At 39.1% G+C, this 26427-nt stretch overlaps 1 protein-coding gene across 3 annotated transcripts in view; it reads right to left on the bottom strand.

Moving 5' to 3' along the window:
• Positions 1 to 25950, bottom strand: part of ZSWIM8 (zinc finger SWIM-type containing 8) — a 77278-nt gene extending 51328 nt beyond the window's left edge. For 2 of the 3 annotated variants that reach the window (XM_007428594.4, XM_007428595.4), the window contains exons 1-5: positions 25773 to 25950; positions 16135 to 16288; positions 14417 to 14511; positions 9456 to 9628; positions 5887 to 5994 (exon numbers count right to left, since the gene is read on the bottom strand). In XM_007428594.4, the coding sequence (XP_007428656.1) occupies positions 5887 to 5994; positions 9456 to 9628; positions 14417 to 14511; positions 16135 to 16288; positions 25773 to 25950 (708 nt within the window). Of the gene's footprint in view, positions 1 to 5886; positions 5995 to 9455; positions 9629 to 14416; positions 14512 to 16134; positions 16289 to 21707; positions 21880 to 25772 lie in introns of those variants that run through there. The other variant, XM_088128517.1, reaches the window with a different exon arrangement.
• Positions 25951 to 26427: the final 477 nt, after the last annotated feature.

Genomic DNA, 26427 nt, shown 5'->3' with positions numbered 1-26427 from the left:
AATTTTCTGTTTTTTACCCATGACAGCTTTTGTAACTGTCACACTGCAGCTATTTGATATCTCACGCTCACAGAATTCCACATGTATTTTCAAACATTGGGACGAAATAGATAATCTCCAAGGTCCTTGTCTATTCTTTTATTCAACAGAAAGAAATTCTTTGTTTAGAATGAACTATTCATTATGAGAACAGTGCAAACTGAATGTCTCAGAAAGTTAAAAAAACTATAATTAGTTAATAGTCCTACAGCATCCCAAAGACCAGAATACTACAAAGATCAGCCAGAACACAAAACAGATGAGCGTTCATTATTCAGCTTCAAACCATTTCTCATAGATTAAATGGAAACTAAGGCTTCTTATCAAGCAACTTTTGTTAACTACCATTCAATGCAAGAATGTATGTGTCACATTGCATCATGCAATATCAATATTACATCTAACAGCAACTTTTCTCTTTCCTTATATTGCCAGCAAAAATCTAGTACTCCTTGGAAGCAAGAATTGTTGTTGCTTTTTTATGATTACTGAATAATTCTGTTATTTCACTCTTTCATTCATCCACAACTGATGGTATATAAAATGCTCCTCAGGACTACGCTTTATACATCTGCTGAGATGTATTACACTCTGTGAAAGCCTAGGGAATGCAATAAAATTAAATTCTGCTTGAGGCAAAGAGGAAAGGATATCCAAGTCAAAGCTATGTAAGACTTTGAGTAGGCTAAGTGACTGTATCATGCAGGAAGTCACACATCCATTCTAAGGCACTCTCTTCACCAACACTGCCATAGCAATATGTGACCATCAAATTTATAATGTCAATTAAATGTGCTAGCTAAAGAATAAATTGGGACTCTATATTCACTGACAGAATTGTTGAGGTGGTTGGTGCTCTAGAAGACCCAGCTGTGATACTAGGAAGATGTTTCAAAATCAAGAGCAAGGAAGATCTGAATCCACCATACACATATTCTGTCCTTGAAAAAAAGATGTCCCACCTGTCTTAATGAGACAATGCACAGTATGAAATTTCAATATTACTGCATATGGTCAAGAAATGGTAGAATAAACTCTCATGACTGGTGAACCTAGGAATATCATTTCTGCAATGAATGAAAAATCTGATGATTCCCTTTTCCTTATGGAATAACCTTAATAATATTTGTACTATGAACAATAATCACAGATTTCTTACAATTCAAGACTGAAGGTCTTAGACTTACAGGATGGCATGCAGTTTCCACAAGGGAAGTCTCTGCACTGAATAATATAATGATGTCCTACAGAAGAACCTCTTAAGGAATGGACTAGAACCAAGTGCCTGGAATGTCAAACAGAACGCCCCAAGGAAAAGATGGATAGCAATTTTTTAATCCTGGTTTAAAATTTAACTGATACCTGGCTATGATTAAACATAATCCATTGCATTATGAAAGTTCCATAAAAGCAAACTATTGACTATCCTCTGCTAATTACCAGGAAGTTATTCTTAGCATACAGGTTTACTTCCATAATTTTCACTATTCTCTGCTATTAGTCATACTGGTGGGATTATGGGATTTGTAATTCAAAACACATGGAGAACATCAGATTGGTGAGGCCAATTTCCACATTCCTGACTACATCCTTTTAAATAAGAGGAACCACAATTCTGAGATCACTATGTAGTTTATTTTAGAGGCAGTTCTGGACTGCAAGGATTATGAATATTTGCTTGAATAGGATTTATATAACACTTCTCCCAGTCAGTGTGGAGGAAAGGAATACAGGAGCAAGTTAACATAAGCACATCTTGACCACTGCTTTCTCTGCCTGAAAACTTTAATCTACAATAGAGCAAAGGCTCTGTGCAGCCACATAATCCATTGTGTCAAAGAAACCACCATAAATTTGTATTATCCCTCTTTATGAAACTGTCATCACTCTGTATAAATTCCTTAGGCTTATGCAACTCCTTAAGGCCAGGATTCTCAAAGGAGAATGGGGAATAGACTGTGAACACATGCTTTCTCAGAATATAAGTAGCTGGAAGCAGTCAGCTACTTTAACTGACAGGACATTTTCTGAAAATACTCCATTACCAAAAGGAAGTCTACTTGGTTATTTCTTTATTTAGAAATAAACTGGAACTTTTGTTTTTTGCTACTATTTGAAAAAGAAGAGACATGTGCTATTTCTATAGAATTGACAGGCACCCCACCTTATGTGCTTAGGCAGGCAGCTGATGAAGCTCAAATATGGGCATTGATTTCTGTTTCAAGTAAGTCACCTTCATGCAGGGAAGGGAACATCAGTATCTATGGAGGAGCTGTTCTGTTTCAGGTTTCTGAAAAGCAATTAGCACTTCAAGCTCTGATTGCTCTTATGTATTTGCATGCACGTACAGAGAAGACAGTAGTTAGTGTTCCCTTAGTAGCAAGGCCCAGAGGTATTAATCAACTTTTTTGTCCAACAACTTAGGCCTGCTGTTTTCTCTGCCTTATAGGCTTGTTTCACAAATCTGCTCTGTTGGTATTAAAAGAAGCAGAGGCAAGGTAGAATAGAAAATGGAGAGAAAAAAAAGCAGTCTTCTTTTAAAATGATATTGGAAGTTAAAAAAAATAAGAGGGAAAAAACCCCAAAGACATTAAAATCTCCCAGAAATGGAAGAGAAAGAAATCTAAACAGTGGAGAATATGGGGTTTATCTGCTCTAAGCAGGTTCCAAGGAGTAGCTTCCTTGTAGAGAATCATAAAATCTTGTAAAAGTTATAAAATCTTGTAATTAAATTTGAATAAAGTCTATGGTAGGTTATTTTATCCTAGTAGTTCAGAAGTTGTGGCCTAGCCACTTAATCTACTTAACAGGCAAGAGATGAAGACTAGTTTTCTTTGTTAATTAATAGTTTAAATGATTTTTAATACTTTAATCCCAATCTGTTCTTAAACCACTGCTGCAAGATTTCGTTGCTGTCATTCTAACACTACTGTTAGGTAAAAACATGGTACAATCCACTGTATAAAATGTTTAAAAGACAGTAAAATATATGGGCTAAAAGATGACTATTAGTAATCTATTAACTATTACATACACAGAAATGAAGGGGCAGATAAGATGGTCTCCTGCTTAGAAGGGATGGGGAAAAGAAGCATTCCAGTGTATTCACCACCCTGTGCATGGTTTTTTTTTTTTTTTTTTTAAAGTATCATAAAATGGCAGTACATTTGATGCAATTTCATATTTGTTACTTATTTTCTTTTACTAACGAAGCAGGTGCTTACCTCTATTCATGTAGAAAATATTTGGTCTTCAGGATTTTTTTTAAAAAAACCTTTTAATAGATAGCACTAGCATAGTGGTATTCTTTATCAATATTGTCAAGGAAACTAGCCAAAAAGTATTGGTCACACACTTATCTCCAGTACTGTATCCAGTTCTAAGTACCACATTTTAGGAATGATTCAGACAACTCAAACAGGTCCAAAAAGGGCAACAAGAACGAGCAGGGGATGAGAAACTAAGTCCTATGAAGAAATATTGAAAGATCTCTAGAAAACATCAAGAGGGATATGACAGCACCAATCAAATACCCATAAAAGGATGTCACACAAAGGTCAAGACTTGTTCTACATTATTCCAGAGTGACGAATAGAGTAATTTGGATTAATACAAATTTAAGTAACAGAAAGCACACTCCAATTAAATATTAGAAAAAAGCTTAACCATAAAAGCAGTTCAATTATGAACCAATCATCCAAACTAATGGGATCGCCTTCACTGGATGCCTTGAAGCAAAGGCTGGCAACTTTATTTCAGATTCTTGCACTGAACAGGTGGTGGGCTCAGTGCCCTTATTTCAACATAGTATGATGGGATTATATGAAATGAATGGGATCCTGCAAAGATCTGTTTGCATTTTAATTTGATTAGAAGTAATATGAAGCTGAGATGAACTGTAGAATAACCAAGTTTATTACATTAAATTAGGGTATTAATTAGGGTATTAAAATTATTAAATTATTCAGGGTAGTAAAGATAGAAGGGATAGTGAAGAATTCTAAAAATATCTCTCCAAACTGAATGGACATACAAAAAATGCAAAACTACTGCTTGTATTGCAGTAGTCAATGCAAGCAAGTGTGAACATTTTCATTTTGTATAGTACTAGACAATAGAGTTAGCCATGGAAGTTAAAGGCATACCAAACCATTCTTCACACAACTCATAGGTGAGGTATGGAACTCACTGACTTGCCCTGAAAGGTTTCCAGAGAGGGTTGGATACATGCATAAAGAATTAATATTAGTCACGATCGCTTCAATATCTGAGACAACTTGCCTCTTAATCCTGTTGCTATGGAACAGGCACAAGAGGGTAGGCTTCTTACAGGAATCTAGCTGGCTGCTGTTGGGGACAGAAAGCCTTGCTCTTCTTTTCATACTAAAACAGTTGCATCCACTGCTTGTTAGTTTCCAAATAGATCTTCAAAATTTGGTTTTGATTTTAAAGTTCTGAACTGCCTGAAATCTCATTTCTCAGGCTGTACCTTTTTTCACACGAGTCTTCCAACTAAAATTCAAAATAACACTGACCTAGCCCACCCTCCATAACACTCCTTAGATGAGGCATATTAGATATTATTTGCCTATTCAATTTCTCCTATAACCATTCTTCGTAAGCAAAGTGATAACAAGCATTTGTGTTGCTAATAGTTTCCAGTGATAACCAGATTACTAGAGTATGACTACTTCTGTATGTTTAATTAGAAATGTGAGCATCAGTCATTTAGATTAGATGGCCTGAGAATACTACTCTATCCAATGATCATCACGTAGTTTGGTACAGTCCCATGATATTTTTTTTTTTAACCAGGGAAGGGACACAGAACAAATACATTGCAGAGGACGTTAATCTCCCCTGCAAATTACCTTCCACATGAGCAGGCCCAGCAGAAAAGGATACACGAATGTCCAAATCATGTTAAGGCTCACTGTATGTAGCTATTCATGTTTTGACTATCAGAACTGTTTTCTGCATGATTGAACATTCATGCAGGTCACCCAGAAAATGGTGGAGAAAGGACCCTTGATGGTGCCAAAATACTGTATTGAAGTGTGTCTGCAGCTAAGCACACGAGCCACTTCCTTGAGCTTATACTGTCTCCTTTCTGTTAACGCGTTTGTTCTAACTAGGTGAACTTAAATATAGGCAATTACTTTTATGTAATCAAAAAATGTATTCCTCTCATCCTAACTATTCTTGGAGCAGAAGCCAAAGAATGTAAGGCAAGGAAGACAAGCAGCTAACTATGAACTAGAAGTATCATACGGAAAAACAGTTAAAGCCTCAGAAGCCTTCAATAATCATTCCTATGTGACTAGATAGAATAAAAATCAGCTTCCTGTCTACCAACTATTGCTGTTCCTATCTTTCATTAATCTGTTTAATTCACTGTGGAATATTTTGCTACTTTTTCTGATCACTGGTTATGTTACATGATTTCATTCTGAGTTGCCTTTTGTTCTAGTATTCATCCCAAAAGTTGATTGGCTTCTGTTCACAATCTGGATTGGCATAGGGATATTAATAAAAATGTGCAAAGTGTTTCAAATTCAGAATATTTTGCACACCTTTATGAAATACAGATGTTAAATTTGAAAAATCCTGCAGAGGATTTTACACATTGCTCATCAAAATTACTAAACCACATGCATGTAGTAATTTACTCAGAGCACTAACATTCTTAAATCTAAAGCATACAACAGTATTCAAAGAATATGAGTAAACAGAATCTTTTCATCTGTATTTAAGACTACAAGGAACAACATTTTCAAAAGAGAATTAAATAAAGGTGCATTCATGGAGTATGATTTGGATTTACTGTCCAATTTTGTTGTTATCTACCTGTTGAGGGAGTTCACTGATGAGGTACTGTGCAAATTTTTGCAGCTGATCTCTTTGCAGTCGAGACAGGGATTCAGAGACAGGTGCTCTTAAGCAAACTGCAGATGCCTAGAGATAGAAGGAAAAATATGTAGATAATTTCTTTAACAGAATGTAAGGTTTATTGTTTAGTAACATCCCAAGGGCAGACAAAGCTGCATATAAAGCCATTCTAGGAACATATACAGTATAAGTTGTTTATTAAAATCAGACTTTAGTATGGATGCCTCTGTGAATCACAGCAAGATTGCAGGCTATAGCCAAGATACATAAATTGGTATACTGGCTTTGATTACACTTATGCTCAATCAATATTTACTTGGAAATAGTATGTATGGAGTTTAGCGGCATTCTGGGGGAAACATGCATTATAATTGCCGGCTTAGCATGTTAACAATATCTACAAAAATAGTCTGAGAATTTATAGGCCACTAAGCTGATCTGTTATATCATGGCTTCCAGCAAACTAGTATCAAAATAATTCATTTTGGTTATTTTATTCCACACAGGTAGTCATTTTATTATTAGATAAAGAAATTCCTTTTGGTACATTCCCTCTAAACAATCTGGAAATATGGTTCTGCGTTAGCGTATAATAGGCTGAAAGCAGTTTTCTTCAGTTAGTTTTTCCACAAAATTTATCATTGGCCACCCAGGCTACAATAAGAATCAAATGTTCTAACCAACATTCTTGACATTCAGAGGATCCCAGGCTTCTTACCATGGGATTTTCCAGCCAAAGGCATTTAAAAACCTAATGTTTGTCCCTACTGTTGTATATGCTTCCAATAAAATATATCTAGGAGAAGGAATGGATTAGAAGTAAATTAGCTTTTATTACAGAACAACCCTATATTGTTTTGGTACAGGCTTCCTATGAGGCTTTATACAGTATAAAAGTACTGTTTTAGAAATTCTTGATTTAGTCATTATTCATTTGAGAAACTATGGCTAATTGAAATAATATCTGTCCTTTCAACAATTTATGTCCAAATCCCTCATGTGATTCTCCTAAGCTTCTTAACCATCGGACAAGGATTTTGCAGAACTGTAAATTTAAACTGCAACCTGTATAATGAATCTTGGCTAAGTGCTATGAGTTCTTCTTTCCAATGGGAAAAAACTACTCCACTGAAAGAACTGAATGAATTTTCATTTGTATTTTTAGAAATCCAAACATAAGAGCTTACACAAGAACTGTTTTCTAAAGCAGCTGATTATACAATAAATGAATAAATAAATAAATAAAAATCAAATGAATGCAGTCAATATTTTTTCACTGCTTCAACCCAGATATAGTCACACCATAGCTAGTATAGTATTTACAAAATTTATTACTAGGTAAATAAAAATGCCTACCTATCACTCTACCAGAAGCCACAAAAGTGTTTTCTATTGCATTTCTATTGATATAATTTCTCATCTTTTTAGACTATCCAAAATGAAATGTTCTGAGCAGCAGACAAATAAATTAAAAATCCAAAGTGCAAAATTACTTAAAATGAGTAAAATACACAAAATAATCCAAGTTAACTAGATATAAGAGAACTAAACATAGCTGAGACAATACAAGGGTCACCAGGCACGCAAAAAACCTTTGCAAACCTTTGTGATAATGGCATTCCACAAAAGAAATGCCCTCAGTAAGAAGCCACCCATCTCTCTTCAATTCATAGAGTCTTCTGATGGATGCCTTCAGAAACAGAGGCAAAGAATTAAACAGAAGGAAATATTCCTTCATGTATGTCAGTCCCTTTCAGGTGCTTTATAATAATTCCCCTAACTTCTGCTGACTGGCCCCCATGGGAGTTTTAGCTGAAAACTTTTGGAGGAAACCTGTTGCCTATCCTTTCAGAATTAAGCCTGAAACAGACTGGTAACCTGTGAAGTGGGCAATATTACATCCTTTCAACCAGTCCACATTAACAATCTAACTTAACTATTTCAGATAACTGAAGGTTCCAGACCATTTTAGAAGGCAGCCCCACTGTACTGTGTAAAATACCTAAATGGGAAACTATCAGAACATGATTGTCACAAGGTTGTTCTGTCCAATTAAGTTCTCAGTGATCTCACTGATCACAAATAATTAATCACTAAAGCTATCTGCATGTCTAGTAACAATGATGAATCCAAGAGTATCCCCAAACTATAATCTGCTTCCTGAGGAATGGACCCTTTCCAGAACAAAAACCACAACCCTTTGCTGGATAGCTATCTCACCAATACAAATCATTTCTAACTTATCTGTACTAGATGTCAGCTCATTGATGCTCATTTATTTTCTGATTTTGTCCAAGTACTGTCAGTGTATTTGATGAAAGCAAAAGTATGGAGTAGTGTATGCCATTTCAATCTAATGCCTCTCACAGAAGTTTTGTGTACATGTTAAGTACAGTACAACAAATGTTACAGGGTGAGAAAATATCCCCAACAGCCCTTTCTGCACCCAGCAGAATTGGAACCATTACAATATTACAGTCTCCACACTCAAAGTTAATCAAAGTTTGATAGTATGAAAAACTAAGGACAGCACCTACAGCCTTAGCTTACGTTCTGTTTTTCAAACTCATACCTTCTAAAGATAATTTGGCAACAAAAGATGAGGATGACTCTTCAGTATGAGAACTGTCAAAAATCTAACTGTAAGCACAATATATTCAAAGTCTCCATAGAAAATGCTAGCTCAGCCATAAACATTCAGGGGGCTGAGGCTGTCCTAATATAATACCAAAATATCACTACTGATTTATCCTAAACAATTGATTTAAAAATCAGTGGAAGTTCACTTGAAACATGTTGATCCCGTTAGAAAACTTCTATAATGCTGTATAGATAAATCAGAGTTCTGCTAGTTATTCCTAAATCCAGTTGTATTCCTATTTCATTCATTCAAAAAGTCTTCCCATTGGGACAGTGAATGAGCCATCTCAAAGTTAAAAGTCAGTAAAACTCACAGAAGAAAACACAAATTATATGTTAAGCCACGTTCTGCAGAAAATGAATCTAAAATTGCTAGACACTAAGGAAGACTGTTTATTAAAGATAAAAGCTGGGGGGGGGTTAAATTTTAGTACAGAGGTTTCTCGAGTTTCTCAAAAACCCATTTATAATATTCAACTCATGATGAGATGGCGGGATGGGTCTATAAGTTCCATTACTGAACTAGTGTAAGCATATTTTGTAAAGTAACCCCTTTCTGTGAGGAGCCCAGCTGCATTTCCAGGTTTCTCATTAATATGGAACTCATGTAACTATTTTCTTTCTTCACCAAAACATATTGAAGAGTATGCATCAGTTACTGATTTTTTAGGGCAGGTCACCTTTGAGAGTAACATGCAGCATTGATTGTTCCAGTTTAATTGTGTCTAAAAATCTATGCTAAACAGTATTAAACAAACACCTTTCTTACTTCAAGTCTGAGCCAACTAATGAAGCAGAAGCTAAAATCAAGAGCAGAACTTTTCATTACTGAATACTTGATTTTTATGTTTAATTCTGCAATAAAACAGTCATAATTCAAAGCCTACATTGTGTATCCGAAAGAGACAAAGGGCTACCACGTGGGCACACCATTTGGCCCCAGCTCCACAAGTACAGCTGCATGAGGTGATCCTGCATCTGTCAAACATTACTGCCACGTTGTAGGCTCCTTTTGGTGGCACTATCTGTGGAGGTACCACTGTGGCACTCAGGTGGAAACCTGTTGGAGAGCAGGACAAAAGTTATTCTCTGGCAGGCATTGAAGCATAGGAAAATTAACCTCAATATAAACAATTATATTGCAGCTCAAATGTATAATTAATATACTATTCAGTCAAATAGCCATTCTCCGCAATACTCCATCCTCCTAATTTCAATGAAAAATTCAAATGATATATTTCAGCAAACTACATTATTTACTGAAAATATATTTTCAAAGGATAGTTTTATAGCAAAAAATTTGCACTTGGATAAAAGATACTCATCTGAGCTTAAACTAAATTCCTTCCTATTGACAACCACTATATTATCAGCTGTTTTAAGCACTATGCACATTTATTACCATGGTTTGCATATAATACAATACAATCTTGGGCTAATGCTCATGGCCCCAGACAATGACTTTTGCAGTTAAATTTAACTTTCAATTAGTGCAAGCTTTCCATTACATATAAACCAGAGACTGCAGGTGAAAATAAATTCTACAGTTTCTAAATTAAGCCAGTTTATCTGAATCTCATTTAGAAATAAACCAGTTTGTTTTAACTCACTATCATTAATTGAATGTAAAAAGTCAGAATTCATGTGACCTAGGAGCCAGAGGATTTTTTCAGGCTCATTACAGCTACTTATGTGGTATTGAACCAAAATTTACTGTTACATGTAGGCTACAACATTATCTCAATAGCTCTATTCAGTTTATTAAGGAGAAGAAAAATGAATACTTAATTCAAGGCTGTCTACTAAATCCATGGATGAAACCTTATCTCCTTATTTTGCGGTAGAACACACTGTTCCTTGTCTAAAACACATACATTTAATGTTCGCAAGAAGTAGACATTTTTCATCTGTAACTAAAGCTTTCCACACTAAACATATATCTTAAGAGTTGAAAATGCTTTACAATCATACAGTAGTAAAGGATACATAAAATTCTCAGGTGCCCCAACTTAAAAATACCTGGTCCAACAGAGAAAATGGGAAGTAAACATGACAGTACACTGTACAGCTTTTAAGAGCTGCACCTTTCACAAGGGCTCAAAGTTCATGGTTCAATAATTAGACAATATTTTACATCCATAATCAATAATGCCCTTCTAGCTTTTTAAAATATTCGTGTCTCCATTTCTCTGGTTGGGTATTGAAACTGTGATGGACTGGAATGGTGGGAGGGGAGTAAAAAATGTGCTCTCATCTCCAGAGGAGTGAGGAAGAGATAAGCGGAGGAGACTGACACCTCCCTAAGAAAATCCATCGGTGTGAACTGGCTGAGCCTGGGAACTGGTTTCATTCTGAGAACATTCTTGTTAAGGGGTTGTAGCTAATAAACCTTGCTGGATTGATTCTGCATGGTCTCTTGGAGTTCCTTGGGCTAGGCCTGACAGAAATATAACAACAAAAGTAAAACTATTATGAATATAATATACAGGTAGTCCTCACCTAACAACCACAATTGGGACCGTAACTTCCATCACTAAGCGATGTGGTCATTAGGTGAAACATCACGTGACCACATCGCTTAGTGACCGCAATCCTGGCAGTCCCAGCTACCGTCATTAAGTGAATGCCCTGGTTGTTAGGCAAGGCAACTTCTTGCCAGCTTCCCACAATCAAGTCAGTGGGGAAGCTGGCAGGAAGGTGCAAGCCTCAGGTACTGCCAAGTGGGGGAAGGAACAAGGGGTTGCATGGGAGGGTCGTGTCAGGTGTGCAGAGGTATGGTGCGGATCGGGTGTGTGAGGGCCTCAGAACTGCATGGATTCTCCGCCCCAGACTAAAGAGGTTTCTGGGGCTGAAAATCCTCCGTGGCTGAAAATCCTGCTTGGATTTCAGCACAAAGCTTTTTCAGGCAGCACTCAAGGCTCCACCCTGCGCAGGGGCGTTTAGCGCACGAAGCTTTGGGGGCTGGCTGAAAAAGCTTTGTGCCAAAATCTAAGCAGGATTTCAGCATGGGGCATTTAGTGCACAGAGCTTTGGGGTGCTGCCTGAAAAAGCTTTGTGCTGAAATCCTGCTTGAACTTTGGCACGGAGCTTTTTCAGCCAGCCCCCAGAGGCGAGAGGGAGTCCTCTTGGCAGGTGGCAGCAGCTTGCAACCCTCCCTGCCAGCCTCCCCACTGACTTCTGGGGAAGCCGGCAGGGAAGATTGCTAATGGCGATCACATGATCACAGGGTGCTTGGCAACTGGTCTTCAAGGCAAACCTTAAGATTCTAAAAGCCACAGTAAAAAAAAAAACCTGCATCTTGGGCTATAGAAAACTGAATGAAACAAGGGAAATCTATTTTATTAAGATTATATACTATAGAAAGCTATGACAGAAGGGACAGGAAGGGTAACCAATTTTAGTGGTAAGTAGAACTCATTAATTTTTGTATAACATATAGAGTTATAGAATATTAGTTTGCCAATATTAACAGTAGAACATCCACACATTTAAATGACAATGAAGCTAAATACGTTTGACAAGTCATAATAATTAAAGCAATTATCAGCCCCTGGAGCCATAGCACTACAGGTAGTCCTCGATTTACAACCACAATTGGGAACAAAATGTCCATCACTAAGCAATGCGCTCACAAAGTGTGAAGTCGCATGACCACATCACTTAGCAACGGCAATTCCTGCACTCCCCTTTGCCGTTGTTGAGCAAATTCCACTGGTTGTTAGCCAAGGATCCACCCCAATCCAAGCCATTCCAGGCATGGTCCTGACCAGCCCTGAGCCTCAGTAAGGTAAGAGACTGCTTCCAACTCCCCTCATTCTCCTATCTCCCCCCGTCTCTGCCCTTTTGGCCGCCCTGCGCCCCGCCTAGTGGGGCAGCAAGCAGTCCCAAAACCGCAGGGCTCTGGGGCTGCTTGCCATGCTGCAGGTCAGGGGCTTCTTGGCGTGTTGGGGCTCTGGGCCTGTAAGAAGCCCGAGCTGCAGTGCAGCACAAAGCCCTTAACAGCTCAAAGTTCAGCCCCAGCTGGCCTAGCAGCATGGCGCAAAGCTGCAGCCGCCCTGGGAAGCCGCGAGCACCCCAGCCCAGTGCAGCCACAGTTGCCCTCGCCATCCTGCACTCCAAGACCACTGCCACCCTGCACTCTGCCGCCCCAGCTGACATTCGCCATCTTCTTCCACTGCTGACGAGGTGTGCCTGGCCTGCCCCTTTGCGCCAAGAAGTTCCTTTGGGCCATGCTGTTGGGCTGGGCTGGGCTGGGGCTGTGTTTTGCGCTGTGCTGTGGCTCAGGGGCTGCTTCTTGCAGTACAAAAGGGCTTCATGGCATGCCGCAGCTCTGGGACTGCAAGAAGCAGCGCAAAGCTCAGCTCCGGCCCAAAAGTGCGGTGCAAAGCTGCAGCTGCAGCTGCCCCAGCCCAGTTCCAGCTGCAGTTGCCCTCGCCACCCGGCACTCTGAGGCCCCTGCTGCCCTGCGCTCCGCCACCCCAGCTGACATTCACCATCTTCCTGCTCCTGCTGTTGACCAGGCATGCCCACCTTGGCCCTTCACAAGGCAGCTGCTGGCCACGTGAGGCTCTCTTCCCCAGGTTTCGTGAGGAAACCGCCATGCATGACCTGAGGAAGAAAGCTCATGCGGCCAGCAGCTGGCATGGCCAGGCTGGGCATGCTTGGTCAGCAGTGGAAGCAAGAAGACAGCAAAGGTGAGCTGGGGCGGTGGAGCGCAGAGTGGCAGGAAGCCAAAAGGGCAGAGATGGAGGGAGATAGGCGGGTGGGGGGAGTTGAAGCGCCCCTATGGTTGTAAGTGCGGGTGGGCTACCAAGCACCCCAATTTTGATCACGTGACTGTGGGAGTGCTGCAATGGCCATAACTTCGGGGACCAATCATAAGTCCCTTTGTTCAGCGCCACCGTAACTTCAAATGGTCACTGAATGAATGGTCGTAAGTCAAGGACTACCTGTACACATATCAGCATCCATTCTTTGAAACCTGCTTGTATGCCTCAAACTACTGGACTCTAAACCAAGAATGTATAGTCTATACTGGAAGTTTTAATCCAAAACATGGGCAGGCCTAAGATAAAAATTAAATCTGACTTACTTAAACTATATCATTACAATTAAATTGAATTAATTCAATATAGTCAATATGATTACTTCTCATGTATCTAATAATCTTTTCAACTATTAAAAATACCATTCAGCGGAAACTTTTGGAGTGGTTTCAGAAGCCACATCAGAAGCTTTGGGGCTACAAAGTGACAATGCTCTAACCACATACTTTGGCACGTATTTGCCTTTGGCAAGAGTGAAAACACAAAGCCTTCCTCTGTTTTAAGACAAATAAGGTTATAAAAATGAACATGGTGATAGAACGTAAAATAACACAATGAGCTGGAAGTTCTGGTGAGTTCTAGGGCTATTAGTAGCCCTATTTGGGATAATTGCAAGCCAAAAAAAATGCAAAAATATTTGAACCAATTTAATAGTGTCAGCAAAAAAATATTTTTTGATCAGTTACAGTGATTAAGACTTGCCAACCTCAAAGAGGATCCAAAGAAATGTCATTTTGAGACACATCTGAGAGAGGAAGTATTCACAAATGTCTCCCCAGCCAGTTCTGAAATTGTCAGGATAGGGCACAACTTTATATTTGCTGAGAAAACATACCCAAATGTCACAATACTCACCAAAGTCTGCCTCGGACACTTTTTGCACCTGACATAAGATTTTCAACAATAGTGTAAGGGTTAGAGTTAAAGTAAAGGTGAACAGATCCTGCACCAAGCAAGGGGACTAGACCCTATGACCTCTGAGGTTCCTTCCAATTTTAATATGTAAGATACAAACATCGTACCTATTTGTAATGGGTCTTTAACAGCCCTCATTCGGAAGAGTTGCTCGCCTCGTTGGAACTCATCTGCACTGCCATTTGCCAAGCATGAGTATAGCCTAAAAGAAATAAATCATTCTATTATTAGAATGATCTTCAATGGAGACTGACAACAGTGCATTCCATTCCACAGGCAATGCAGAAATTATGAGTAGATTTCAAAGAGTAGATTATACCGTAGTGAAAAAAAGGCTATATTAAATGTAGAGGGAAATTCATTAGATACAGCTTCTTAACTGCAGGTAACAATTTGCAATATCAAACTCCTTCTTCAATACAGCTATTAAAGCTATAAGAGTGTTTCCTTAGAGACAAAATAAACAAGCATGTACAACTCAATATTGTTACATGGGGCCTAATTTTTTAACTAAAACATGGGCAACAGTACCTTAAAAGCTATTGTTTTAGGCCAAGGATATACATTAAGAATCCATCCAAAGCAGAGGGGCTGTTCAGTTTACAAGAGAATGGATATATTATGGGTTGATTAGTATCTAGGCATGGAAACCAGATGTGATAACATGCAGTTTAAGACATTTATATCCTAGCCTTTCTCCCAAAAGTTCCATGTGGCTAATACAACTGTGAGAGGATAGCTGTGGAGTTAAAAACACCTCCTACTTCCTTTCCCCTAATAGCATAAGAAGAGAAAAGGGAGCTGTTCCCTTTAAAAGGAAGACAGCTGTTTCAAACAGAGAGTTTGCTTGCTGACCTAGAGAGCACTGGAGGAGTGGAGCTGGGATTTCAAAATGTCAAAAGACAGAAGAAGACTTCAAGTCTTGAGGAAAAAAGTAAAGAGCTGGAGGAATAAGACTGGGAAAAGGAGTCCAAAGATGCTATGGGAGAAAGGAATTAGCAACCAGGAGCTATGTAAGTGTGTGCATGTATACACTATTCAGTGTTGCTAAAAAACCTCACCATAGAAGGGGGAGAATAAAGAAAGGCCTGGGCAGCTGGAGAGAAAATTCTAGAGGAACTTAGCTGCAAGAGACCCAACCTGCATGGGTGGTATCAGATTAAACTCAAACAGTTCCTGGGGGTTGCAGAGTATAGAAAACCTAATAGCAATAGGCTGTATCCTAGGTGGGGGACCAACCCAGAAGACGACAAAGGAGGGAAATGAGATTAGACCTCCCTTGCCTTTGAAGTGCCAAGCTGCCAATGTAGGGAAGACCCAGTAGAGATCTGGAAGGCTGGGCTAACTGTAGCTATTTGTCTAAATGCATCAATACTCTACACCACTGCAAATCAACCAGACCTTGAACTGGATAGGCTATAGAAGTTGTCATTCCTCAAAAAATCATTTGGATTTATCAGACTCCTGGTCATCCAAATAGGCCCTCTGCATCAGTACAGAGATTAATGGTCACATAAGTCTAAATCCTTATTAGATAGTATTATGTCCCTTTAAAAAGACAAATTTACACTGCTCACTGATCTATAGAACAGCATAAGTTATGTGTCAAAAGCTTTTTATCTCAGAGGTGTAACTCTTCCTCTATTTCAACTTACAAAGTTCAGATTTCAGATTTTTCATTATGCTCAATTCATTTAGTTAACTACTTTATTGTCCATACTAAAAATGAGTATGGAAAAATTCAAAAGCTTACTTGCTCTTTGTTTGCAGGAAGTCAAAGCAAGATCAATTTTAAAGACAAGAAAGTAATACTAGAGGATACTACCTGATGTCTTCTTCATTCTCTGGAAAGCTCCAAAAGGCAATGCGAAGCTGCAGTTGCTCAGGCACAGGTGGATAGACCTTTTCCACTACTTCAAATGGAATGTGAAATGCCACCTGCTTTGCCGACAGTTCCACCAATGGGATCACTGACCCATCTAAAGGAATAAAGAATATTGGGCAAGTTACCTGAATTCTGCAGAATTTATTTCATTATTAAGAACTAAGGCCAAAAAAAAAAAAAAACCTTCCTGGCTTTTCTATAAGTGCAAAAGAACTTTTTAATATTTTCAGAGAAACTATGGGAAATATTTCTAGTGTTAATAAAGATTAAGATGTCAAGAGGAAAGTACTGAATAGTCCCTTTTGCCTTCAATAAACCACTTGCCATAAACCAATACCACAATAGCACATTCCATAAAAACACTGTGATGTGGACCATAATCTGTCAAGATTTTATGCCCAAATAATTTAGGCATAAAGGCAACAAAATGTCCAATACACACACAACATACTAAACAAGAAACTGAAAGAGAAACCTCATATATCAGTGAAGTTTCAGAGTTCATATGCTAAGGGTTAATCCAGTTTCTTTGTCACTCCTAATCAATGGCCTCTGTTCCCAGACACCACTGTCAAAAGGACTTTGGGTTGATTCAAACCTTCTCCTCAGTGCAGCAACTATTAACATTCTCTGGGCTCAATTGTTCAACTGAACATGAATGTACATGTTAATCTTATCAGCACTGTTACAAACTCTGTTTTTAACTGAGTTTTAATGTATATTTTCAAGAAATTATTCCCTTCAGAGCAGATGAACATTCAGAACATATCTTTCCTAGAGTCTTAAAACTTTACTCAACATCCTACCAAGTCAAAGATAAATTAGCAAGCAACAAGATGTGTTAAGAAAAAGGTGAAAAAAAGTGAAAATTAGAACATGCTTTTACATTAATCAATCATACTGTTAAAATTACTCCCCAACTGTGAAACTACTTAAACAAATTACCAAATGTGCTATTAATTTTTCCTGTTTCAGCTAGCATTCATTAACCAGTGGAGAAGTAGACATAATTTTTATGAGGTATTTAATGTTTGTCTTCTTTCAAAAGATCCAGATAACGTTCTAGTTCTGTAACATTAAAGCAAAGCTGAACTCAACTTGGTCAGTGAGAAGATGCAGGGCTCTCTCCTTCTTCTTTTAAATAAAGAAAAATATTTTGTGCTTGCAAAAAACCTAAGTATTATTTCTAAGTACAGATAACTACTTTAGTCAAATGCTGTGCTAAATCTTAATTTATTTAGCCTTTCGGCATCAGCCAAATCACTTTCTTCTTCTTGTCTTGTTGTTTGTGACTGACCTGGCACAGACTGAAATACATAGAAGTTACTTTTATTTTCAGCTTCCAAGTTCAACAGGATAGTTACAGTGGGGCAAAAAAGTATTTAGTCAGCCACCAATTGTGCAAGTTCTCCCACTTAAAAAGATGAGAGCGGCCTGTAATTTTCATCATAGGTATACCTCAACTATGAGAGACAAAATGAGAAAAAAAATCCAGAAAATCACATTGTCTGATTTTTAAAGAATTTATTTGCAAATCATGGTGGAAAATAAGTATTTGGTCACCTACAAACAAGCAAGATGTCTGGCTCTCACAGACCTGTAACTACTTCTTTAAGAGGCTCCTCTGTCCTCCACTCGTTACCTGTAGTAATGGCACCTGTTTGACCTTGTTATCAGTATAAAAGACACCTGTCCACAACCTCAAACAGTCACACTCCAAATTCCACTATGGCCAAGACCAAAGAGCTGTTGAAGGACACCAGAAACAAAATGGTAGACCTGCACCAGGCTGGGAAGACTGAATCTGCAATAGGCAAGCAGCTTGGTGTGAAGAAATCAACTGTGGGAGCAAGAATTAGAAAATGGAAGACATACAAGACCACTGATAATCTCCCTTGATCTGGGGCTCCGTGCAAGATCTCACCCCATGGGATCAAAATGATCACAAGAACGGTGAGCAAAAATCCCAGAACCACACGGGGGGACCTAGTGAATGACCTGCAGAGAGCTGGGACCAAAGTAACAAAGGCTATCATCAGTAACACACTACGCCGCCAGGGACTCAAATCCTGCAGTGCCAGTCGTGTCCCCCTGCTTAAGCCAGTACATGTTCGGGCCCGTCTGAAGTTTGCTAGAGAGCATTTGGATGATCCAGAAGAGGATTGGGAGAATGTCATATGGTCAGATGAAACCAAAGTAGAACGTTTTAGTCTAAACTCAACTCGTCGTGTTTGGAGGAGAGAGAATGCTGAGTTGCATCCAAAGAACACCATACCTACTGTGAAGCATGGGGGTGGGAACATCATGCTTTGGGGCTGTTTTTCTGCAAAGGGACCAGGACGACTGATCCGTGTAAAGGAAAGAATGAATGGGGCCATGTATCGTGAGATTTTGAGTGAACACCTCCTTCCATCAGCAAGGCCATTGAAGATGAAATGTGGCTGGGTCTTTCAGCATGACAATGATCCCAAACACACCGCCCAGGCAACGAAGGAGTGGCTTCGTAAGAAGCATTTCAAGGTCCTGGAGTGGCCTAGCCAGTCTCCAGATCTCAACCCCATGGAAAACCTTTGGAGGGAGTTGAAAGTCCGTGTTGCCCAGCGACAGCCCCAAAACATCACTGCTCTAGAGGAGATCTGCATGGAGGAATGGGCCAAAATACCAGCAACAGTGTGTGAAAACCTTGTGAAGACTTACAGAAAACGTTGACCTCTGTCATTGCCAACAAAGGATATATAACAAAGTATTGAGATGAACTTTTGATATTGACCAAATACTTATTTTCCACCATGATTTGCAAATAAATTCTTTAAAAATCAGAAAATGTGATTTTCTGAATTTTTTTTCTCATTTTGTCTCTCATAGTTGAGGTATACCTATGATGAAAATTACAGGCCTCTCTCATCTTTTTAAGTGGGAGAACTTGCACAATTGGTGGCTGACTAAATACTTTTTTGCCCCACTGTAGTTAGGCCTCCAGGAGGAGAGCTGTGTTAGTCTATGGTGGCAACAAATCAAAAGAATCCTGGTAGCACTTTTCCAACTAACAATATTTTATTTAAAAGCATAAGCTTTCACAAGCTGTAGTTCACTTCATCAGATGCATAAAATGGCTAGACTGATCTAGGATTTAAACTGGGGAAGGGAGGTTACATGAGGGACAGATTACCAGTATCTTATCAATTAGCAATTGAAATGTGTTAAAAAACCAAAAATCCCAGCAACTCCTGTGGAAAAGAACAAGTTGTCACACTACAGGAAGGGTAAGGATCTAATCCTGGACAATTGTGAAAAGATCTATCATGACTAAAAGGAAGGGGAAGTCAGTACACACAGTTTTTCAGACCACATTTAATTGGTTCCCTGTTATCAGTGGCCTATGAAATGGGTTGGACAATATGGATAACCAACTACTCAAGACATACAGCAGTGGCTTGGAAACATACTGGAGCCACAATCTCTACTATATATGCCTCACTTATCAAGGAACCACACATGAAAATGCTGCTTGTCAAGGGCCAAGCAGAACAACCCCTGCTAAACTACCTTTTCAGTGGAAAGAGGAACAGGAGCTTGCTGCAACAGAAAATTCAGGCTCCAACCAAAGTAATGAGATGGAAAGGCAAGGTATCTCATAAAGCAGAGGATGCATCCACCCACTCAGAGCCCCTACAGTAGTTACATGGCACAGAAGTAGCCATCCTGGAAGAAAGAGAACGTACAGAGATGTTTGAAGCAGTCCTCAGGAACAACACAGGGGATTTATGAAAAGTTAAACACACACACACACACACACACACACACACAGAGCTTGTCTAAGATATGAGGTAAAACAGAACACATCTACCACCCCTCAACCACCCAGAGTCACTCCACAGTGAGATCGGCGGTGACAAATTTGAAAAATAAATAAATAAACAAATAAACAAACAAACAAATAAAACATAGCTCTGAACACCAGGTTTGTCAAAAGGAAATGACTACTGCATCAGAAATGTATCCCACAAGAATACAGGGAGGGATGCAAGCCCCAATGATAGTCCATTTACCCACCCAATTTCATAGCTACATCTTAAATGTAGAATTTGTCCTCACCACAGACTTCATATACCTATGCCATCTTCCAATTTTGAGCACAATTCTTTACAGTCTTTCCATCCTTCTCAATATTTCTGGATTCCGAGTCTCCATTTTTTGGCCTCTCTCCCTATCAATGCACTTAAAGCTCTCAAACCGCAGGTACCACAAATAAACATCTTAGGTAGATAGGTTATTCCAACAGAAGGCTTTGATTAGGTAGGCCATCACTGGCTTAGAATGAATCCATAGCATTGTCCAACATATTCTTTGGAGGGGCCATGAAAACTTTATTATAAAAAGTATATAAATAGAATAATAAAAAATTATATAAACGTAATCACTCTGATAAATTTTCTAATTATGTATTGTTCATATAGTAAGTCTGTTTCCCCAGAGTTTGGAATTTCCTCACTAGAATGAATGCGTAGTGAATGAACATACGTTAAATACAAAAGAGGGTGAGATGAAGAAGTAGGTTTGAGGTGGGTAAGACAGAGAAAGCAAATGAGAATCAAACTGCAAAATAAATACATGAAGGAATAATGAACTGGTAGAGAGAAGATGAGAAAGCTGTGGTTGAATAAACTTCTTGAAATTCTCAAAAAGAGAGGTAAGTTTAAAGAAAAAAAGTAATGTATGAAGCAGAGTGTTGACATGGTAGAAAAATGGTTTCCAAAAATAGAAAGGTATGGAGAGATATAGCAAATGGTATAAAGTAGTTTTAGTTGAACTTCCTTTTCCCCTTATCTTGTATCTTCAGCTTACTATTTCTTACTTATTTTCTGCACACTGCATAATGTTGCTTACCCTGAAAGGAAACAGCATGTTGGATATTTTGTAAGGTTTCACAAGTCTCAGTGATGCCCTCTGCAAACGGCAACCCATTATTCTTGCACTTGTTTCTAAGCCCGTTTGCCCTCTCTGCAATAGCTGCCGGTGCCTTCTGTTCCTCTTTGAAATATTAGCCTTATCCTCAACATTACCCTCCCAATTCATTATTTGCAAGCTCTTCTTGTATTGCTTATACTGTGGGGTAAGAAGAATTTTTAGCAACGTGCAGTAAGAGAATTGTACAGAGCTATGATCTGCTTTCAAAATGAATGGACATCCATGCACCACTGCTTTTTTCATAAAAGTTTTAAAATCTATGAAGGAAAAACAAAACCCTAGTCTCCAAATAGTATCAAATCAACAAATGTTAAGCAGTAGACAATATTAATACTAAAACAAATTTACTCAGCAAGTGCTTCCCTGCATTGCTTCATCTGATGTCACTCACCAAAAGCTATCAAAATCCTATTGACAAAATATGTGATACCCCCATATGAATGCTTTTATCTGAAAGCAAAATAAAATGATTTATTATTTTGGAAGCATTATTCAAATACCCTTTTACTAAGTTCTAAAATACATTTCTGTAGTCTCCAACATACCATGTAAATAATCAGATTGGCTGCCTGTATTTCTGGGGCACTAGGGCTGAATTCACAGAAAGCAGTTCAGCACAATCCTTGAAGACATGCCTGTAACATATGGTAACACTTTCCGCTGCTCTTTCACTTCTGCCATTGCTTCTAAGTGGTAGGTCTGTTTTTAACTTTTCTGAAATTATAGTGGAGATACTATTTTGGAAAGAGAAAAAGATATTTTAAGTGTCATGGTGTATCAATAATATAGGTTTCATTAACTGGCAGCTGGTTGATCTGAAAGAAAGCTATGTGCCAACAGCACCCAGCAAGTAGGAAATACCATTTCACTCTTAGGATCATGTCAAAAAGCAGATAAATTTTCTCAAAGCCACTGCAGTACTTAGGTATTTACCCTGAAGAGTTTGGGGGAAATTAAGCTATCATTGCTATGGTCACCACCTTGTCATCAAGGCAGCAATTCCCTCTAGGGTATGATCTGCTATTCCCCATAGAAATCTTTGGAAATCATTTATTGGAAGGTAAACATTTCTTTGCAATGCTGCAAAATACTTGCCATTTTTCTGAGATTGCAAAATGAACTCAAGAGATACTTTAAATATGCATTTCCAGCAAGGCTTTCAACTACTACAGCTCTTTTAACATACAAAGAGTTTTTATTATTAGGTGGGAGGCTAAGCACTCACTGACTCTTATACTTGATTGAAAAGACCAAAGAAACCAAAGAATAATACAGGCAAAGTTCCACTGACAGCAAATTGATAACTGGAGCAATTCAGTTGTGCTTTCTCCCTCTGTGTTTGGAGGGTGGCCTGAGTAAAATATCAAAACAAATCTGAGATAGATAAAATAATAGTATAACACTGGTGTACAGAATCTGCGCTGTCATACTACTATTTATGTCCAAACCCAAATTCATGGTTCTCTATACAGGCCAACAACAACTTGATTTAAAATCAAACTACTGATTTTATTAGCCAAAGCCATCTATTAATTCATTATTTGTCTTATATGATAGATCTGGATATAAAAAACCGTAATAAAACAAGGTTTGGTACAGTTTAAGATTAGCTACATCTCTCACAATAAAAAAAGCTTTCCCAACATTTCCTACCTGTCACTTTTCATTTTCAAATGTCTCGTGTGTTGAAGCCTCCTTCAACAAACATTCCACATATAATGGTACTTATGCTCCCTGTTTAATCCTCAGAAAGTACCATAAAAACAAACCATTATAAGAACTCCAAAACAAGTAATATATTAAGAGAGGAAGTAAGAATTTCTACCTCTTGACAGCTTTGGATAAAATCTTATTTCTCTGTTAAATTTATTTATAGTATCCAATCAATGCCCTTCTAAACATCATATTGTCAGTTTTATTGAATCTCCATGCAGTCAGTCTAACCATCTTTCCAAACTTTTGTTTTTACCCTCTTACTTCCCAAGGGGGATTTAGAGCTATGGTGAAGTCCAGGATTCTAGATTTTGTTTGTTTTCATTGGTAATATATGTTTTCAGTCATATTGCTTTCCCTTTAGAACTCACTTCACAATAACCCTAAACCTCATTTTGTTTCCTTTTTGGCTAAGGTAAAAGAGTAACAATTTTTTCTTGAACATTTCAGTTTTTCCTAAAATCTTCATATTACGCATTTTAGGATTGACAGTGTAAGTATAATACTTTGAGACAAATGATTAGAAAATATCAGCTTTTGGTGTGTTCAGTTTTTTTCACACCAAAAGATCTATACTCCTAAGAATAATCAGGACACAACAAAAAATACATTTGGAGCCAACACAAACTAAACCTTATCATTTAAACTAAACCTTTTAAAAATTTTATACCACTTCTACAGTTTTATCATTAAAAACAATTCCCAGAGTACAATTATTTAAAAACAAACTGAAATCTGGAAAAAAAAAAACCCTCTAGAACAGAGTACACCATAAAGGCATAACAGTTTAAGGAAAACTGAGTGAGCATTTATGTACTGAAGTGGAAGGGACTTCCAATACCAGGGTACTCGGTGTCAATTAAAAACAGTAACTATGATTACTCTTCATGGATTAATTTTTCCCTTTCCTCATTAAAGATTACAATTTAGATGCAACCTCTCGAAGAACTCTGATGCTATCCAGGCCAAAACTGACTTTTATCCTATATTTTGTTTTTAATTCCAAGATATGTTCAAACCATACATTTGAGCAACAATACGCTATTTCACTCTGAGCAAAAGTATGTGAAGTGTGCTATTAAATCACAATATAACGTTTAATTTAAGAACAAATAATCTCAGCTCTCCAGTCTTAAATTCATTTCATATTGCACTCCCTGCAAAAAATGCATGTTTCATAATCTGATTGGACATATTCACAATCTTCTTTAAATTAATGTTTTGTTTTGTTTTTTTAACAGTAACAGCATATGCTGCTAAGTAGCTTTAAGAGGATACTGTCTTACATATAATTTAAGGAATATCAAGACCAAATAATACTATCACACTCATACAGCTGACCTCTCATCAGCTATCAATATTGATCACCTATAGACTACAGGTTCTACAGAAATATTAGTGTCACATTCCACTCATCACTTGCCAGTAATAAAATGTTTATGTAAGTTATCTGTGTGTGTGTGTGTGTGTATATATATACACACACAAAATTCTGTATATATAAAAAAGCAATATGCTTGTAACAGTACAAAATTTTTCCTAGTATTTTCACCACTATTTTGGTGTAGTGATTAAAGGCACCACGCTAAAAACAGGGAGGCTGTTGTTCCAGTCCTGCTTTAGGTATAAAGCTATGTGGGTGACTTTGGGCCAGACACTCACTCTCAGCCCTAGGAAGAAGCAAATCACCTTGGAGTATCTTGCCAAGAGAACTGCAGGAACTTGTTCAAGCAGTTGCCAGGAGTTAAGATTGACTTGAAGGCACAAACTTATTATCTATCTCATGTGTGTGTCAGGGAGCAAAGGCAGGTTATGACTACATTACCTGAGATTGCATGTTTGCTATAATCTAAAATAGCCTAAAATAAACCTGAATACAAAAGTAATGTAAATATTTTCCCAAATCCTATTATCTTAAACATTTCACCATGTGCTCACAGATCAAAAAGCATACATACAAATTGTTACACTGATGCACTTTTCTTTCAACCCATGAGCTGCTCTTTGTATTGATATCACTTATGTTTAAAGCACCTACAGACTACCATTTAATTTTAATAGCAGAAGCAGAAACAGGCTATAAGATAAAGCCAAGGTTAATTCCAGCTGATGTCAAAAACACATCCATCTACTTTCCTCAGCAACAATGCAAAAGTAGTTTATTTCCTTGTTCCAGGATGTTTCTTCAACTTTCCAGTGTAGCCTACAACAATAGTATTCCTGAAGGCCCAACCCTGCTTAGCTTCTGAACCCAGATAAGATGAATGGCACTTGCTGTTAAGATGAACAGATGGTGCACTGGATCAATCATGTGGCTCTTTCAAGTTCCAATATCCCAAGGATATTTCTTCACCTTTAGGTACCGATAAATGCTTCAACTACATCAGTCATGATGCATTATATCAAGTTTATGTTCCCTTCTCCATAATAATTTGATCCAGGCAGTAACATACTAATTATATCCATGAGGAAAACTAAACCACCCCAAGGTTTCCAGGACTCTCACTGAGGAAGACTTTTCTACTACATACCTCAGGGATGTGCTAGTCCAAATAGTGAAGAACTACAAAACCCAGCAACTCGCTCAGCATGGCAATATGTGACGGAAGCTGAGAAGGGTAACTTGGCGGGGCCTGAGTGCCTCAGGTTTTACCTAGTTCGAGTTAGCTGCCTCTGAAAGCAGAAATCCATCCACGCAAAGCAATTGCTTGCTACGCAAAATCGCATTCCTCGCTTAAGTTCGCTTTCACCACAGAAACTTATTTTTCCCCTTCCGAGCTATCCTGACAAGGAACGCGGTCCGGCCGGCGGTTCCGCGCGACTTTCGGAGCGCGTTCAGCACCGCCCGCGCCCTTCGCCGCTCCGCAGCCCGCCCCGCGCCCGGCGGTCCCCTTCACCTTTCATTTTGACAGTGGGCGAGTTGGGTCCGGCCGACTGCTTCCGCCATCCTCTCCAGTTCTGGCAGAGGCTCTCCGCCTCAGAAATGAAGGAGCAAAGCGAGTCTTCCTCGAACCGGTCCGAGTCTTCGAAGGAAAACCTTTCCCCGTCTTCCCACTCGGCAAACATGAGTTCCATCACATCCGAAAACGCAGGCGAGGGAAAAAGACGAGCCGCGCGGCTTCCCCGGGAGACGCAGCGAGGCGGCTCCAGGACAACCCGGACCGCCGCTTCCACTCCAGGCGCTCCTCGCCTCCGACGCGGCGGAAAGTCGCACGAAAAGCCCGGCGGCCGACAGGCGCAGCCCGGACGCAGACGCCTGCCGGGGGAAAAGCCACGGGGCGCCCTCAGCTCGCGGGGTGCCGAGAGCTACCAGGAGCCGGCACCGAGTCCGCCGGGGCGGAGAGGCGCGCCTGAGGCAGTCCCGGGGAAAGAGCCCAGGCGCGGGGAGATCCCTGCGCCCGCTTCGAAGGCCATTGTTCGCCGAGGAAAGCTAGAGGCCCATTCCGCACCCGCCGCTGCCCCGCCGCCCCGAAGACAGGCGAAGACGCCGGGGGAATTCGCTCCAGCTCGGCTCCCGGCCGCCCAGACCCGCCTCCCCGCGTCTTCCCAGGG

This window comes from Python bivittatus, unplaced genomic scaffold, assembly GCF_059951505.1.
Source record: "Python bivittatus isolate LINGU-HERP-01145 unplaced genomic scaffold, Pbiv_v1 ctg000050_np1212, whole genome shotgun sequence".
In the NCBI taxonomy this organism is placed as follows: domain Eukaryota; kingdom Metazoa; phylum Chordata; class Lepidosauria; order Squamata; family Pythonidae; genus Python; species Python bivittatus.
The sequence above is the reverse complement of the archived record's forward strand: the minus strand, read 5'-3'. Positions and strand labels throughout refer to the sequence as shown.